This window comes from Leguminivora glycinivorella, chromosome 12, assembly GCF_023078275.1.
Source record: "Leguminivora glycinivorella isolate SPB_JAAS2020 chromosome 12, LegGlyc_1.1, whole genome shotgun sequence".
Classification (NCBI taxonomy): domain Eukaryota; kingdom Metazoa; phylum Arthropoda; class Insecta; order Lepidoptera; family Tortricidae; genus Leguminivora; species Leguminivora glycinivorella.
The window spans coordinates 16,922,263-16,938,964 of NC_062982.1; the positions used below are offsets into that span (position 1 = coordinate 16,922,263).

General features: G+C 40.5%; 2 protein-coding genes across 2 annotated transcripts in view; one reads left to right on the forward strand and one right to left on the reverse strand.

Annotated features, from left to right (window-relative positions):
• The window catches only part of LOC125232181, a 262,234-nt gene that overhangs the window by 106,820 nt on the left and 138,712 nt on the right, over positions 1 to 16,702 (reverse strand).
• Positions 5,901 to 7,106, forward strand: LOC125232024. Its single transcript, XM_048137635.1, has one exon. It carries the CDS (start codon positions 5,901 to 5,903, stop codon positions 7,104 to 7,106), a length of 1,206 nt encoding a protein of 401 aa, XP_047993592.1.

Consider the following 16,702-nt stretch of genomic DNA (forward strand, 5'->3'; position numbering starts at 1 on the left):
GTTGGAAGAGATGTCGGTTTGTTACTGTTTTCAATCTCCACTGGTATAGGTATCTCAACGTGGTAGTATCCCTCGTCCTCCTCCCCCTTGCTACCAATGGGTGGTGGTGGTGGTGCCGATGGTGAGATAATGTTTTCTATCTCCACAAATTCACCTGGTATTGGTAATGTATCGTTGTTGTAGTGTTCCGTTTCCCGTGGCCTTTTTTTAGTTTTACCAAATGCTGCTGCTGCTGTCTCGTAACCAATGGGTGGTAGAGATGGTTTAGATGGTTTAGATGGTTTAGGTACTCTGCTGCCAGTAGCGGGGGTGATTGTGGAAACCGCTGTATGAGCTGTTATGGGTCTGGTAGTAGTAGTAGTAGTAGTAGTAGTTGCACCGTCAGTGGTCACAGCGTGTGGAGTATATTGACCTGGAGGTTTTATTCCCAGCGATTCTTCGATTGCTATAACTCTAGGTATTAATAGATTGGTGAATTTATGATTATTTGTAATTACTATATTTATTTTATTCACCTCCCGCTGCAATTGAAATAAAGTAGTAGCGTCTTCCAAATCTTTGCCAGGCGATAGGTTGATGAGTCTTTTCTCACCGCAATCGATGCTGTCACCACTTCTACTACTACTACCCAATACGTTTTCAGAGATTGAAAACGATTCGTGACCACCTTTTTGCAAGTACTGACCGAACTTGTTGATTGGCATGATGAAAATGAGAAAATTACACCGAGTGTTCTGGTTTTATTTACTTTATAATGATCCCAGCTTCCATAAGCTCCTCCCGAATAGCGTTTATTTCGTTAGTATGATTTGTATTACCGGCACTCTGTGATGCGATAAGTAAACGCAGGCGATCTACAAGCTCATTGGGATCGTTCCAGTAAACGATGTCAGTGTCAGAATAGTACTGTTTCGTTTCGAGGGGTCTAATTAAGGCTTTTGACGCTTTGAGACGTCCGCCCACTTTAGCCAATCTATTCTGTTTCATGACAAAAGGTTTGATATACCTATTATATTTGTCACTCCTGTCACCCTGTATTTGCTCCGATGCTAAGAAGCCTCGCCGATGCGCGTGCGTCATATCCACAATCTGAGCATAGTGAGTGGTGTCATTGGCAGTGATCAGTTTATGATCCATTGTTTTTTTAAATAACAATTCCCTTAAACCAGGTGTGAGAGAATAAGATACTCCTTGAACGGTGAAAGATTTATCATCATGGGACAGAGTTATGGGGCTGTTCCCGATAAATAACTGTCCAGATTTGGTGTAGGCGCCGAATGGTATCTTGACCCCGGCAGCGACCTTTTTAATCAGTGGCGATTGCGATTTCCGTTTCGTTTTCGGGGTTTCATACATTGGTGGGTCATCAACACTGCTTTCATATCCGACTTCATCATCATCATCATCAGACTGCTCATCCTCCCGATCCATCATCACCTCTTTATTGGGGGTGGTGTTAGGGGGAACGCTGCTCAAATTATCCTCTTCATCGTCGTCCTTTTCAAACAGCTGTTCTATTTTTTTTCGAATATTCTTTCTCTGCTTCTCCTTTACCACCGTGGACAATGTTGATTTTTCCCGCTTAATAGGCAGTGGTTGTGGTGGTGTGTTGGTATCAGGGTTGTCAACGCTGCTGCTCTTCTTCTTGACATTTCTCGTCTCTGATATTAAAACATTGAGAGGCTTTGTAATGGGTTGAAATGTTTCTTCGAGTGAAGTGGACAGCTGAGCTTGGTTCGATTGAAGCAATTTCAATTTTTTCTTGACAGAATCTACAGATTTTAATAATTTTCTTTTTAATTGTTTGTCTCCAAATGGACGATCTGCACCCTCAGACGACATATTTGAAAATGAATTAAAAACAATAATACGACTAACATATATATACACATCACAAATTCACTTATACTATTATAGCATAATCGAAACATTTGCGATATCGACCCTTGTCCGTTTCTTTCTCCTTATCAATAGTTAGAAATGAATGCTTTTCACTCCAACATGTTTCACAAACTTTTTTGAATTGTTCCCACGACATGTCTGTGTTGACATGGTCATTGTAGGCATGACGTAAATTTAGGTCGTCCTGCTTAAACAGTAATATTAAATTGGCATTATCCCTCACCAACTGTTTAGGTATCTTGCTGTAAGTTTGGCAGAGATAAAAGCAGTCCAACTGTCTGTGACGCCCCATGGCGAAGTATTGACGGATCGTGTCCTGGTCCTGTAAGGCGACATCATCGAATATGACCACACTATTTTCACTAGCCTCATTTGGAGGTATGACATCACTCTTATCGTCAAACGTATAAAACGATAAATCATCCACCTTACTGAGTATTTCATTTAGGAAAACATATTTTGGTTGTGCGAGTGATTTGGAATACAGATACACATTGAGAAACTTTAAACCATCCGGTTCTAGCAATAGTGTGAGTAAAACGTTTGTTTTACCACATCCCGACGGTCCGCTTATGAGACAGCGAATGCTATTAGGCAACAAAGCACCATGCTTACTCTTCTGTTTCGACTGCATACCGCTCACGTTGTGGAAATCCCATGAGCGTATTTTAAGAGACGTGTTTTGTTTTCTAAGTTTCATTCTGTTCTGATCTACGTTGAGGTTCAGACGTTTGTTTTATACCTATTTTTTAATCAATCAATTTCTACACACAGCAACAGCATGAATCCATTGTCAATGATGGAAGGAGATGAACTCTGCGAGAATATCACATTGGAGGATTTAAAGCATATGAATAAAAGAATTCTTTTAAAATTTCTCAAGTATAAAATTCGTTACTGGGAAAAGATACTACCTAAACATTTGAGAGATGATCCCGATGTACAACAATATTTTTATTGTAAAGAACATGTGAAAAACTGGGAGCGAGACTCAGCGCTTGATTTGCCAGGATTCATACGCATGCATTGTCCAGAGTGTACTACTACTACTACTACTAGCACCAATTCAGAATACATTGATCCTTCTAAAATTAAAAAAATAAATAAAAGCAACCGAAAGGTAACATTCTGCACATCTGCGGAGGAGAAGGAGGAGGAGGAGGAGGAGGAGCATGGTATGAAGAAACCACATGGGAGTGTTTTTAAAGGTGGTCATGCGTTGGACGAGGGCGATGAAGAGGTATCATCGTCGGCGTCAGAGACGACAACGACGACGACGACGACGACGATGGAAGGGGAGGAGGAGGAGGACGATGAAAACGATGACGTGTGCGATTGTCCTTACAATTGCTGGATGGGTAGTTTCCGCTGCCATGTGGATAAACATTAAAGTTCCTTCGTAAAGAGAAGAAGAAGAATATATATAGGTACTTAAGTAGACGCAACACCCTCGCAGAGTCAGTATGCCGAGAAAAGTCAAGAAAGTAAGCGGTCGTGGATTGCTAAACAACTTAATAAATAAACTACCATTTGAACTTCACCTCCCAGGCTACAATTACTGCGGGCCTGGTACTAAATTAGACAAGCGATTAGCTCGCGGCGATAAAGGCGTCAACGGACTGGACGAAGCTTGTAAACAGCACGACATCGCATACAGACAAAACCGCTCCTTAGAAGAACGTCATAAGGCCGACTTGATTTTAGCAGACGCTGCTGCGAGACGCGTGCGTGAAACGCAAAATTTCCCAGAGCGTTTGGCCGCATTTGGTGTTAATAAAATCATGAATTACAAGGTGAAGCGCGGTATGGGTGTACTACCCCTTTCGAGGGTTATCAAAAACAGTCGCGATGTTGTGAAAAAACGAATAAAGGGAGGAGGAGGAGGAGGTGGTGGGAGGAAGCAGCAGCAGCGACGCACCGCCACCACACCGCCTTCTTCCAAGACTCTGCTCAACGCAGCAGTGCAAGCCGCGAGAAAGTATGTCAAGGGTAAAACAATTAAAACACCTCGTGTGATCCCCATACCTAAAAGAGGGGGATTTCTACCGCTGATACCTTTGTTGGGGGCTTTGGCGGCGACTGGCACACTAGCAGGGGGTGTGACGACGGCAGCGAAAAATATTTACGAAATGGTGAAGAGGAATCAAAGCGCCACTGTTGGAAAAGGTCTATATTTGAGACCGTACAGAACCGGCATGGGACTCTATATGACACCTTATCAAAAAAAAAAAACTAAATTTACCAAAGCGCCCTCTGACGGATATTGACATAATGAAGTGTGTGAAAAAAATGAAAATACCCCATTTTAGAGGTATCTTCATGAGAGACACCTTACCAATGACTACTGGGCCACGAATCAATGAAACAGGCGTTTTAAATTTGGACACCGACGAAGGCACTCACTGGACTGCGTACGTGAAGAAGGGCAACGAATGCGTCTACTTTGACAGTTATGGTGATTTGAGACCTCCAATAGAGTTTGTGCGATACATGAACAGCAGCGGTGGCGGCGGCAACCGTTACAGCCCCGTTTACGACCCCGTTAACGGCCCCGTTAACGGTCCCGTTTACGGCCCCCGTTCACGTTCACGGCCACCGTTAACGGCAGCCGTTGACGTTGACGTTGCTGCCGGTGGTGGTGGTGGTGTCGTCAGTGAGTTGGCACGCAACGCTTTTTTAGTAGCAACAGCAGCAGCAGCACCTCAACAGAAGCCTCCAGTTCATATTTTGTATAATTATACACGCTTTCAAAGGTCCAACGCGCAAAACTGTGGACATTTGTGTTTGAATTTTTTAATCGATACTGCTAAATTAATGTACCATTAAATGATTAATTATGATGAAGTATGTGTTTGTTATTTTTGTAAGTTTACCATCCATCTCTCTCTCTCTCTCTCTACCACTGCTATAAATACCTCATTTCTACATGTCTCACAATCATATAGGTTTTAACTGTGGACGGTGCAATGTCATCATCATCATCATCCGCTTCATCGCAGTTCTCTTCGTTCACAATCAGTTTGGACGGTCACAAGTCAGAGTTGTACGCGGATTATTTACCAGCGCTAGAGCTCGACAAGGACGCGTCGTACGAGTGTGCTTTAATCTATTTTAAAACTTTCAACTCTATACCTAACGTGGACAAGAGCAATAATCTATTTCACTACGGCACAAAGACGATCGCCGTAAAAGAGGGCGCTTACGAGCTGACCGATATTATTAAGTTTTTAAAGAGGAAAATTTTAAAAAACTGCCCCCTAGACCCCGATTGCATTGTGGACATTGAAGCAAACACCAACACGTCCAAGGTTAGCATTACAACACCGACCAATGTTGGGGTGGATTTCACAAAACCGAATAGCATCGCACCACTTTTCGGCTTCTCCAAGCGAATACTCAAATCGGGATCTACGTACGAGTCCGATCGCCCTATAGAGATTCTCATCACTAATTCTATAAGAATAGAGTGCAACATTGTCGAAGGATCATTCACCAACAATAAGCCGTCGCATGTGCTTCACGAATTCTCCCCAAACGTTCCGCCCGGCTTTCAGATTATCGAGTGCCCCACCAATATTATCTACCTACCGCTGAAGCGCTCATTGAGCAACATACAGAGAATCGAAGTGCGCATAGTGAACGAACGCGGCAATTTGGTAAATTTTGCCGGTGAAAACATTTCACTCAGACTTCACATTAGAAAAGTCTAGCAGCAGCAGCAGCTGCAGTAGGCGGCTAACACATATATCTGTGGAAAAATAAAATATGATTGTCTATAAAAGCTTTGGTGTAGGTTTTAATGATATTAGTAGGGTTCAAGTTCCCAACGAGGTAACATTACTACCACCGTCGCTGCCACCTCAACCCACATCAACACTACTACCTCCGTCACCACCACCACCACCACCACAGCCGACTTCTTTTTCCCAAAGGAACGGGAATATAATAAAATTGACTAAATCTAACGCTCAATTTTTACAACAATTGGGCTATAAAATATGTCCGAAGCGAGTGCAATGTTAAACATTGGCGAGAGGGTCATTGTGGATGACACTATTGAATCTATAGAGGTTCATCCATACCTCCCGTACAATAATTCGTTCGAAACCAATGACGAGGTGAGAATTGCCATCAATAGACAGGATATTATTGTATACCCACATGAAAGCTACTTGCTGATTGAGGGCAAATTCGAAAAAGACATGCAAATCATCAACAATGCAATGGCGTTTTTATTTCAAGATGTGCGTTACGAGTTGAACGGTGTGGAAATTGATAGAACTAAAAACTGCGGTATCACTACTACAATGAAGGGTCTAGTTTCGTACGGGACAGACATGGAACATTCTTTGGAAAGCTCTTCTTGGAACATTGGCAAGCATAAAGTGATTGTGGATAAAAAGAACGACTTCAGCTACACCGTACCCCTGTCTCACCTATTGGGATTTGCTGAGGATTATAAAAAGGTTATTGTCAACGCTAAGCACGAATTGATATTGAACAGGGCAAGCACCAATGAACACTGCGCAACTGTAGCGGCGGACTCTACACCGATTGACGTCACGATTACGCGCATAGTTTGGCGTATGCCGGTTGTGAAGGTATCGGATAGAGAGAAATTGCGCTTAATGCAATATGTTGAAAACGACATACCCATACCCATAGCTTTTCGCACCTGGGAACTGTATGAGTACCCCTCACTACCCGCCGGCGTCGATGAACATGTGTGGTCGATTAAGACGAGCACCATGCTAGAGAAGCCGCGCTATGTCATTATAGGCTTGCAGCAAGAACGTAAGACCGACAAAAAGAAGGCATCGTGTAAATTCGACCATGTCAATCTGCAAAATTGTAGTGTATATCTAAACTCGCAATGCTATCCGTATGACTCATTCAACACAGACTTTTCCAAGGATTTTATGGCTCTGCAATACAATGCGTATGCTAATTTCCAACGCTCGTATTATGGAAAACCAGTACCTACGCCATTGATGAGTATAAATGATTACAAGGTTCATGGAGCTCTCGTTGTCATAGATACGTCACGACAGCCTGACACCTTCAACTCTGGCATTGTGGACATACGTGTGGTAATGAAATTTACAAAAGATACCCCCACCAACGTGGCAGCCTACTGTCTCATCCTCCACGACTCCATGTTTGAGTATAGCCCTCTCACTGGAAAAGTGAGAAAGAACAATTAAACAGTCAGTCAGTCAGTTTCCTGGTGGATTTTGACAAGAACACTCGTCGTCGTCGTCGTCTCAGTTTGAGAAACCATAAAAATGGATTATCAGCATCACTATCACTATTATTATCCTTCATACGTGAGCTCCATTGTTGCAAACAGCTGTCAATTGGCCAAGAGTGTGTATAACATTCATCGGATTGGAGGAGGAGGAGGAGGAGGAGGCGGCGTGAGTGAACACCAATACCTGCAGCAGCAGCATTCGCCTACACCACCGCAACCACTCTCAACAAGACCATTCTCTAATGTGTGCGTATATCTTAAACTGGAGCTTTTTGGAACACAGGTCGAATTTAAACCGTTTGTCACATTCGATGACCGGGTGACAATAAGTGAAAACGAATGGTTTGACTTCATTGCTGACATGAATAAAATTGAAGCGATAAGAAACTTTCTCATAAACCCTTCCACTTCAACCGCTGAATATATACGCTCCACCAATAAGTGTTTACACGCTGTTGATACGTCATCCTTCACCTCCTCTACCACCACCACCGAAGCAACAGCCGAAACCGAGACAACCGCCGATGCCGCCGCCGCCGCCGCCCCCTCACCGGGGCCTCAATTGATACTACACGATTATGAACAACATACACTGTTGATTGGACGCGCCGACTGGTGGAATATTGAAAAAATTATAGCATGTGTGACTGCGCAAATCAGACAATTGAACAAGAGCAAAACCATATACGAGAATCGTTTTAATTTTTTCAAGAGGCATTTGAAAATGAAAAAACCAGATACTGTGACGCAAGCCTTTCTTTTCATGGACACTCTGTGCGATCCTAACTCTGTGGTGGATTGTGAACTCAAGTGCCTCGCTGCTGATATTCTATTTAATGCGTCATTGTTTTTTTAAATTATACCTATCTCACAATAAAACTCTTGAACTGTATATTTTTTTCTTTTATTGTAATTTCCCACAACCCACACAGTTACTAGCATTAGCATTTAAATTAGTTTTAAAATCAAACCACTTTATTTTATAGGCTCGATCGTACATGAGATAACAATTTAATTATCCTCGGTTTGTATCCGGATTTCACCACTCCTATTTTTTAAAATATGTAATTATGAGTAATAAAACACGTTCTACAAACCGCTTTGTTATTATACACGCCCAAAACGCGAATTTCATTTTGCAAAAAATAACCACGATCGATACAGAAATTTGCATAAAATAGAGATAATTTTCTCCCCACTCCCCACCACCGCCGCTGCTGGTAAAACATAGTTCGTAGAACAATGTCGAGATGAATAAAAGGTATACTCTGTCGCAATCGTAGTTCAGTTTACTAGAAAGTCTGTGCTTGTATAGACATCATCATCATCATCATCATCATCATCGGCAACATGCATCACTGCCAGTATTGCAATGAAGATGTTCCTGTGGGTCAGCTTATGCAACATACTGACTTTCCCCGTCATCGGCTGCTGTCAGAACGAGATCCATCTGAAGGTGCTGTATATGTGGTTCAATCTGCGTTCAAGTGTCGAATCATAACATATCGATTTGAAGCAATTAAAGAAAACTCGCTCGACCCCGAGGGCTTTATCGGGTCAACCAGAGACGTTGTGAAGAAACTATTAGAATACGAAATCTCTACATGTAACCAAATCAAGGTTCACGTTGAGGTAATGGGGGACTACATGAAATGTCTCGTTAGCGAGAAAGGCGATGAGATAATACGCGACACGAAATCCTTCACCATGAAAACTACAACATTGGACTGCGCGATGGACTTCGAAGCCTTTTTTCACACGGTGCTCACAACCATTACGGCTAAGATGGAAGAATTTCAGGAACGAGACAGTGGGTGGGCCTTGGAGAAAATTAAGTATTTGGACTTAAACATCAACCACTATTCCCCACTGCGAAGTGCGAAACATATAAGTCTACCCGACTGGGTTACCGTCAAAAAGGCTTGTGTCAATGTACAAAATAATGACGACTCGTGCTTTATGTGGGCGGTACTTGCAGCGTTATATCCCCAGGATAAGAATGCTTTTCGCGTTTCGAAATATTTGAAATACAAGGATTGTTTAGATTGGACAGGGGTCACATTCCCCACTCAATTAAAGGACATTAAAACTTTTGAAAATAATAATAACATTCGAATCAACGTATACGGGCTGGACAAAGAGGATAAGCAGCACCTAATTGTCCCCTTACGCATATCACGCAAGGAAAAGAATGCTTCCACCAGGCAAGTCCATTTACTTTTTCATGAAAATCTTAAAACCTGCCACTTTTCAACCATAAACAGTATGTCGCGACTGCTAAATATGTGTTCGAAAACGGGTGGGAAAACGTCGAAAATGTTTTATTGCGATGGTTGTCTGCAAAAGTTTCGCTCCGAAGAAAAATTAAATCTACACGAAAAAATGGGGTGTGGAGAAAAATTGCCAATACTACCTGACGAAAACAATAAGATAATCGAGTTTGACGAATACCATCGCAAGTACAAGGTGCCTTTTGTAATTTATGCAGATTTTGAGTCGATCCTTTCACCAGTATCCAGGAAACAGAATGAGTCTAAAAATACATTCAATGTCGCGCGACACATACCGTGCAGTTTTGCATTGTACATCCATTGCGACTATGACGAAAGTTTGTGTAAATTTGTCTCATATAGAGGGGAAGATTGTGTAGAAGTGTTTGCGGAAACACTCTATAAAAACGCCGCCATCATATATAACATTCTCACAGCTCCCCCAATTAGTATGGACTTGAACACTATGTGCGAACGAGACAAAAATTCCACCGAGTGTCACATTTGTGAAAAGCCTTTGGACATTGACAGCAGCGTCGTCATTGATCACTGCCACCTAACAGGCCGAATACGTGGAAAAGCGCACAATAAGTGTAATCTCAAATATGTGATACCCAAATTTCTACCAGTAATTTTTCACAACCTGAGCGGGTATGACAGTCACTTGTTTATCACCGAGCTGGCCAAAGAAGATGGTGAAATTGGTTGCATACCCCACACAAAGGAGAAGTACATATCCTTTTATAAAAAGATTAGAAAAAAATTCCAATTGCGCTTCATAGATTCTTACAAATTTCTGGGTAGCAGCCTAGATAAACTTGTGAAAAATCTAACTCGAGAACAGTTCAAAATTCTACCCAAACACCTCCCAACGTATACGCAGGATATTGATGCGGACACCGCTTTCGACTTGTTGTCCCGTAAAGGAGTGTTCCCATATGAATATCTAGACAGCTGGGCAAAGTTGGATGAAGAAACCTTGCCGACAAGGAAGGAATTCTACAGCAAACTGACTGATTCTCATATCGAAAAGGTAGATTACCATCACGCACTCAATGTTTGGGAGAAGTTTAAAATAAAAACCTTGGGAGAGTACAGTGACTTATATCTGAAAACGGACGTGCTCCTGTTGGCTGAGGTGTTTGAAAATTTTCGACTGGTGTGTCTCGAAGCCTACAAACTGGACCCCTGCCACTTTTACACAGCCCCCGGTCTCTCGTGGAGCGCCATGCTACGCTACACGGGTATTAAACTAGAACTCATGACGGATTATGAAATGATCCAATTCATAAAGGCCGGCATTAGGGGCGGCGTCAGTCAGGTGTCGAAGCGTCATTCTTTAGCCAATAATAAATACATGAAGAAATATGATTCTAAGAAGGAGGATAAATTTATTACATATTTAGACGTTAACAATCTATATGGTTGGGCGATGACTCAATACCTACCAATTAGTAATTTCAAGTGGTTATCTGAAGACAAAATTGAAGCATTTGACGTGGGCATGATCCAACCCGACTCGCTCGTGGGCTACATATTGGAGGTGGATTTATCATACCCCAAGGAGCTTCACGACTCACATCACGACTATCCTTTTTGCGCTGAAACCAAATGCCCTCCTGGATCCGAGACGAGAAAACTACTCTTAACCCTGGATGATAAGGTCAATTATGTAATTCATGGACTTAATTTAAAACAGGCGATATCGAAAGGACTTGTTTTAAAAAAAATTCATAGGATACTTTCCTTTCGTCAGGAGCAATGGCTAAAACCATACGTTGAACTAAACTCTAAAAAAAGAGCACAAGCGACTAGCACATTCGAAAAGGATTTGTACAAGCTGTTTGTAAACAGCATTTTTGGAAAGAGTATCGAAAACATCGAAAAGAGATTAAATGTTAAATTCTGCAAGACTTGGAAAGATGTTGAATCTTTTAGTAAACCACATTTTGGGTTGGAGAGATACATAGCAAAACCTCATTTCCACAGCTGTACAATTTTTACTGATGATTTGGTCGCAGTACAGTTGAACAGCTCTAAAATTAAATATAATAAACCAACTTATGCTGGCTTTGCAATATTAGAACTATCAAAAACTCTAATGTACGAGTTTCACTACGACTATATGATGCAAAAATACGACAGTGACAAGTGTAAATTATTATATACAGACACTGATTCTTTCATCTACGAAATTGACACTAATGATTTTTATGAAGACATTCAACCCGATGTAAGCACGAGATTCGACACCTCCGATCTTGCAGATAATAATATTTATAATCTACCTAGAGTAAATAAAAAAGTGGTGGGAGTAATGAAAGACGAAGTAAAGGGGAGAATCATAACGGAGTTCGTAGGACTTAGATCGAAAATGTATGCGTACTCATTAGAGTCGTATAGCGATGATGATGATGATAATGATGATGATGATGATGATGATGATGACGAAGTGCCTGCGAAGAAAAAAAGATGAAGTGCAGTGTGTGAAGAAGAGCAAAGGTGTGACCGCTGCAGTGGTCGCAAGGATACATTTTTCCGAGTACAGAAACTGTTTAAATTTAGACAGCGAACTGTACGACGAAATGTATAACATCGTGAGCTCACGCCACAAACTTTTCACCAGGGTAGTTAAGAAAAAAACGCTTAGCGGCTTAGACAACAAGCGATACATCACACCGGATCATGTCGAGACCCTACCCTGGGGACACTTTAGTATAAACAATAGCAATGCGTAATGTATTTTTTAAGAAATAAAATACAATTTAAGCATATACACAATTTTATTTCATTTCCATTCCTCCCCACTCACATAAACAAAAACATAATTATATATTCACGTCGTTCTCAAGAGAAAGGTACCACATTGACGTCACATTGACGCTCTAAGAGGTATTTCGTATAGAGATACTAACAAATTTCATCCTTATAGTAACCATCAATGTAGTACCTTGCTCTTGGAAACGAGTAAAAAAATTCAAATCAACCATATGGTAACATAATTAAAATATACGACATAAATCATCACTCAATTGCTATGATTTATGCAAATTACAATCAGATGAATCTTAAACTTATGACATTTAAACTAGGGCGTGGTATGGTAAGACCTCTCAACCCACGCGAAGAAACTAAACCAAGAAAGGTTAGAACTGTGTTTGGATAGCTTTGTTTACTGCAAAACACAGTCAAGCTAAAGCTAAAGTAATAGGTATAATGTCTTGGGTTTTATTTAAACTAAAACTATAACTGTTCAAGATATTGTTATGTACTGGACGGAAAAACCTGGGTTTCGGTTGCTCATTCCTTCATTCTTTATGTTACCTATAAGTAAGAAGTGTTACCTGTAAGTATAAGTTATTCGTAAAAAAATCCTTCCTTCAAGTTATTCGTGAACAGAAGCACAGATTAATAATAAGTTGCTGACGTAAGTGTGTGTTAAACAGAATACTTCTTCTTCATAAAATGTCTTTTAAACTATTTCAGCAATATGCATATTTTCTACACTTAGGCACATAAGGCTATAAAGGTGTGTAGCATATTTTGTTAAGTACTTCATCTGAGTCGGTATTTAATATTTGGACAGAACCATGTACAATAAACGAACTGATTAACAGAAAATGGCTCTGTCAGCTGTCATTCTATAGTTCCGCTTATCCATTCATACTTTAACGAACTAGGAGCACGACTTTCAAAAGCCAGTACATAAATACCTTGTATACTAGCGTATCTGTGTCATAGTATTCAATAAACACTAAACATTTATGTTATCTTCTTATAATACGTACCTAACTAAATCTCCCGCTGCACTTGTGTGCTTATTAGCATATAAAGATCGTTGAGAGGCAATTTCTCTTTACGATAGAGTTAATTCCGATCCGATCCCAGATATATCCCTGATATTCAGTAAATAAAAAAATAAATAATACTCGAACACGTAGGTCCTTCGTTCGACCGTGTTCCAGTAGATATCACTTTCAATCTTAACTCATTGTCAATAAATGTGATAAAAGGGTGTCATCTATTGGATTTTAACGTGTCGATCACTGGTACTGTTACCTTAATAGGGATTGCGAAACTTGTTTAAAACAGCGGGTATTTGCAGTATTGTCTTGAGAAAAATGGCAGTGTTGTACCTGTCTAGTTTTTACCACTTTTACTAGATCCTTACAATCACTATCTAAATTCCGATCTCGTTCCTTCTTCGATCATTAGTGTGTACTATGGTCATTGGTGTGTATAAGGGTGTTCTTGACTTAATTTTACGATTTGCTTTACGCCTTTTTTATAAGGCAAGGTTTCCATTAGTTTCGTTTTGATCGGCTCTATCATATGAGAGACCAGGATATTTAGTACAAATGTGATTTCTTAACTTTATATACTTAGACTACTAACTGGCAAAAATTATTATAAATTTATGAATGGTTCAAAGAGCAATAACCCTAAGAAGATTCCCTACAAGTAAACGGACTTCCACTTGCTATTAAAACTACTAAGAGTACTATAATAAATCAATAAATCAATATAAATCAATATTATAGGACATTCTTACACAGATTGACTGAGTCCCACGGTAAGCTCAAGAAGGCTTGTGTTGTGGGTACTCAGACAACGATATACATAATATACAAATACTTATAAAAATATAAAACATCCATGACTCAGGAACAAATATCTGTGCTCATCACACAAATAAATGCCCTTACCGGGATTCGAACCCGGGACCGCGGCGTAGCAGGCAGGGTCACTACGCGCTAAGCCAGACCGGTCGGCAAACTATAAAACTTAGCAACTATCTATGATGACTGTGATGGCTACATTATATTTCCATAATTATTGCTAATAATTTCTAACCAGGAAAACTTTTGCACGGGTTGTAAATGTAACTTAGATAGGTAAAAGGCACACCTAAACATATTTTAGTACACATTATATAACTATTAGGCCCACTTGCACCAATCACTTAACTCAGGGTTAGTGAGCTGTCATCTGTCAAATTCCATAAAAAATGGTGGTTAACCCTCCATTTTCGTTGGTGCAAGTGGCCCTTATAAAACTAAAAAGTAATTCGAGGAGAATTCGTTGCGCATCTGTGGTGGCTACATTGACGTAGCGCTCTCGCTTCGCTCGCAGCTCTCCAAATGTAATAGCGTCCTTAAACGGATAGAAATTAAAAAATAACACCATTCACGTCTTCACATAAACACTACAAAAGCTGCTTCTTTCATAATAACACATTATTATAATAATGTTACCTTCCGTAAGGTCAGTCCGCATTATGAGGAAACTGCGAGGTAAGCATTTAATTGGTATAAAAACATAATTACTTAGTACCTGGCAGGTGCAAGGCTCTCTAGTTTAACTCAGAGTTACTGAACTAGAAACTGACCGCCATGGTTCATTTGTTTTCTTGAGAACTAGACATTTAAAAACCTTCAGTGCCCTTCGCCTTTAATGCAGAGACTACTCACGACAATTCTAATGGCGTCAACGATTGCACGCTGAGCTATAGGGTCAGAAGTCAGCACTTTTCAACGAGGGGTACGAATGCCCAGATTCATTTCTGGTTTTTTCTAAATGCATTCGAGTAAAAAGCATGTAAAGATATTAAGTTACGAAGACGTCAGCAGAAAGTAACGCTTTGACACCGCTAAATCAGCTGTGGTACAACATAGGCTCTGTTTTTTAAGAGTACCAATTTTTTTGCGATGTGGCTAGTTCTGAACTACCAATACATAAATACAAGCCAATAAATAAAATAATAAATAAATAAATATTATTGGACTTTAACACACACACAGATTTACTAAGTCCCACGGTCCAATAAATCAGTTACTTTGACATATATTGTATCTAATCGAATTTAACATCAGGCAGGCTAGTATGATCGCGCCATAAATGATAAAACATCTGGCCGTCCCTATCGCACTTACAAATAGTGCGATAGGGACGGCCAGATTTTTTATCATTTATCGCGCGACCATACTTGTCTGCCTGATCTCAGTAAGTATTCAAGTGAAATTAATGAAGAAATTATTCTGTCCATAAGGTTAATAGTCTAGCTGAACTGTTAAATTTAGCATAAAATTGCATAGACAAAGTGTGTAATTTCACACGATAGGAAATATGCCTAATGACCAATAAAATTATAGGTTAAGTAAATGCATACACAATAGACTAAAGTTAATGCACGAACACACTGTCATGGATAAATTTATTATCATGAGTCATAGTAAACACTATCGATTTATCCAAAACGGTTTAACTGACCTACCTCTATATCACAATTTTTTTCCAAAGATTTAATTCACTGGGCCCGTAAAATATACCTAAATATACATATTACTTAGGCACCTAAAATGGAAATAAAAAGGACCGATCAAACTTTGCATAGTGACTTTTGAGGTCATAATGAAGAAGTTTTACTATGGGACCACAATACTGAAATCGCGAAAAAAATTTGGCTGTTTCATAAATTTCGACTGTCATGATGACGCACTTTTCTATGGAACAGCCAATTTCAGCATTGGTCTTATAATAAAAGTTGTTTATTATGAGCAAAAACTAAGTTAATGACCAATCGGGCAAAACATGGGGTCACGGTAGATGGGCAGGATATACAGTATGTTGATGAGTACATTTACTTGGGCCAGATAGCTTCCTTCGAAAACAGGCAAATCATAGAAGTCAATAGACGTATTGATAACGCCTGGAAGAGCTTCTGGTCCATGAAGGCGCTAATGAAGGATAACCTTCCTCTGTGTCTCAAGCGCAAACTCATCGACATGTGTATCCTGCCTATCCTAACCTATGGCGCTCAAACGTGGTCACTAACAGAAGCTCTAAAGTCCAAACTCAAGGTTTGCCAGCGAGCGATGGAGCGCAGTATACTGGGTGTTCGCAGAACTGATCGAATCAGAAACACGGAACTGCGCTCCAGAACTCGAGTTGCAGATGTAGGTGTCAAGACCGCTACGCTTAAGTGGAACTGGGCTGGACATGTCTGCCGCATGCACCCTGAACGGTGGGCCAAAATGGTTACCGAGTGGGACCCACGGAACACCGTGGAGGGTGCAGGCCGGGTTCAGGCAGACCGAAAAAGAGATGGCGGGACGACTTGAACGCATTTTATCCAAGCTGGCAAAATTACGCACATGACAGGGTTGAGTGGAAGAAGCGAGGGGAGGCCTTTGCCCAGCAGTGGGACACTACAGTAGGCTAATAAAAAAAATAAAAAATTATGATGATACCTCAAAAGTCACAATGCAAAGTTAGAACG

Coding starts and splice junctions, on each gene's coding strand:
- LOC125232024 (XM_048137635.1), top strand. CDS start 5,901: ATGTCCGAAGCGAGTGCAATGTTAAACATTGGCGAGAGGGTCATTGTG.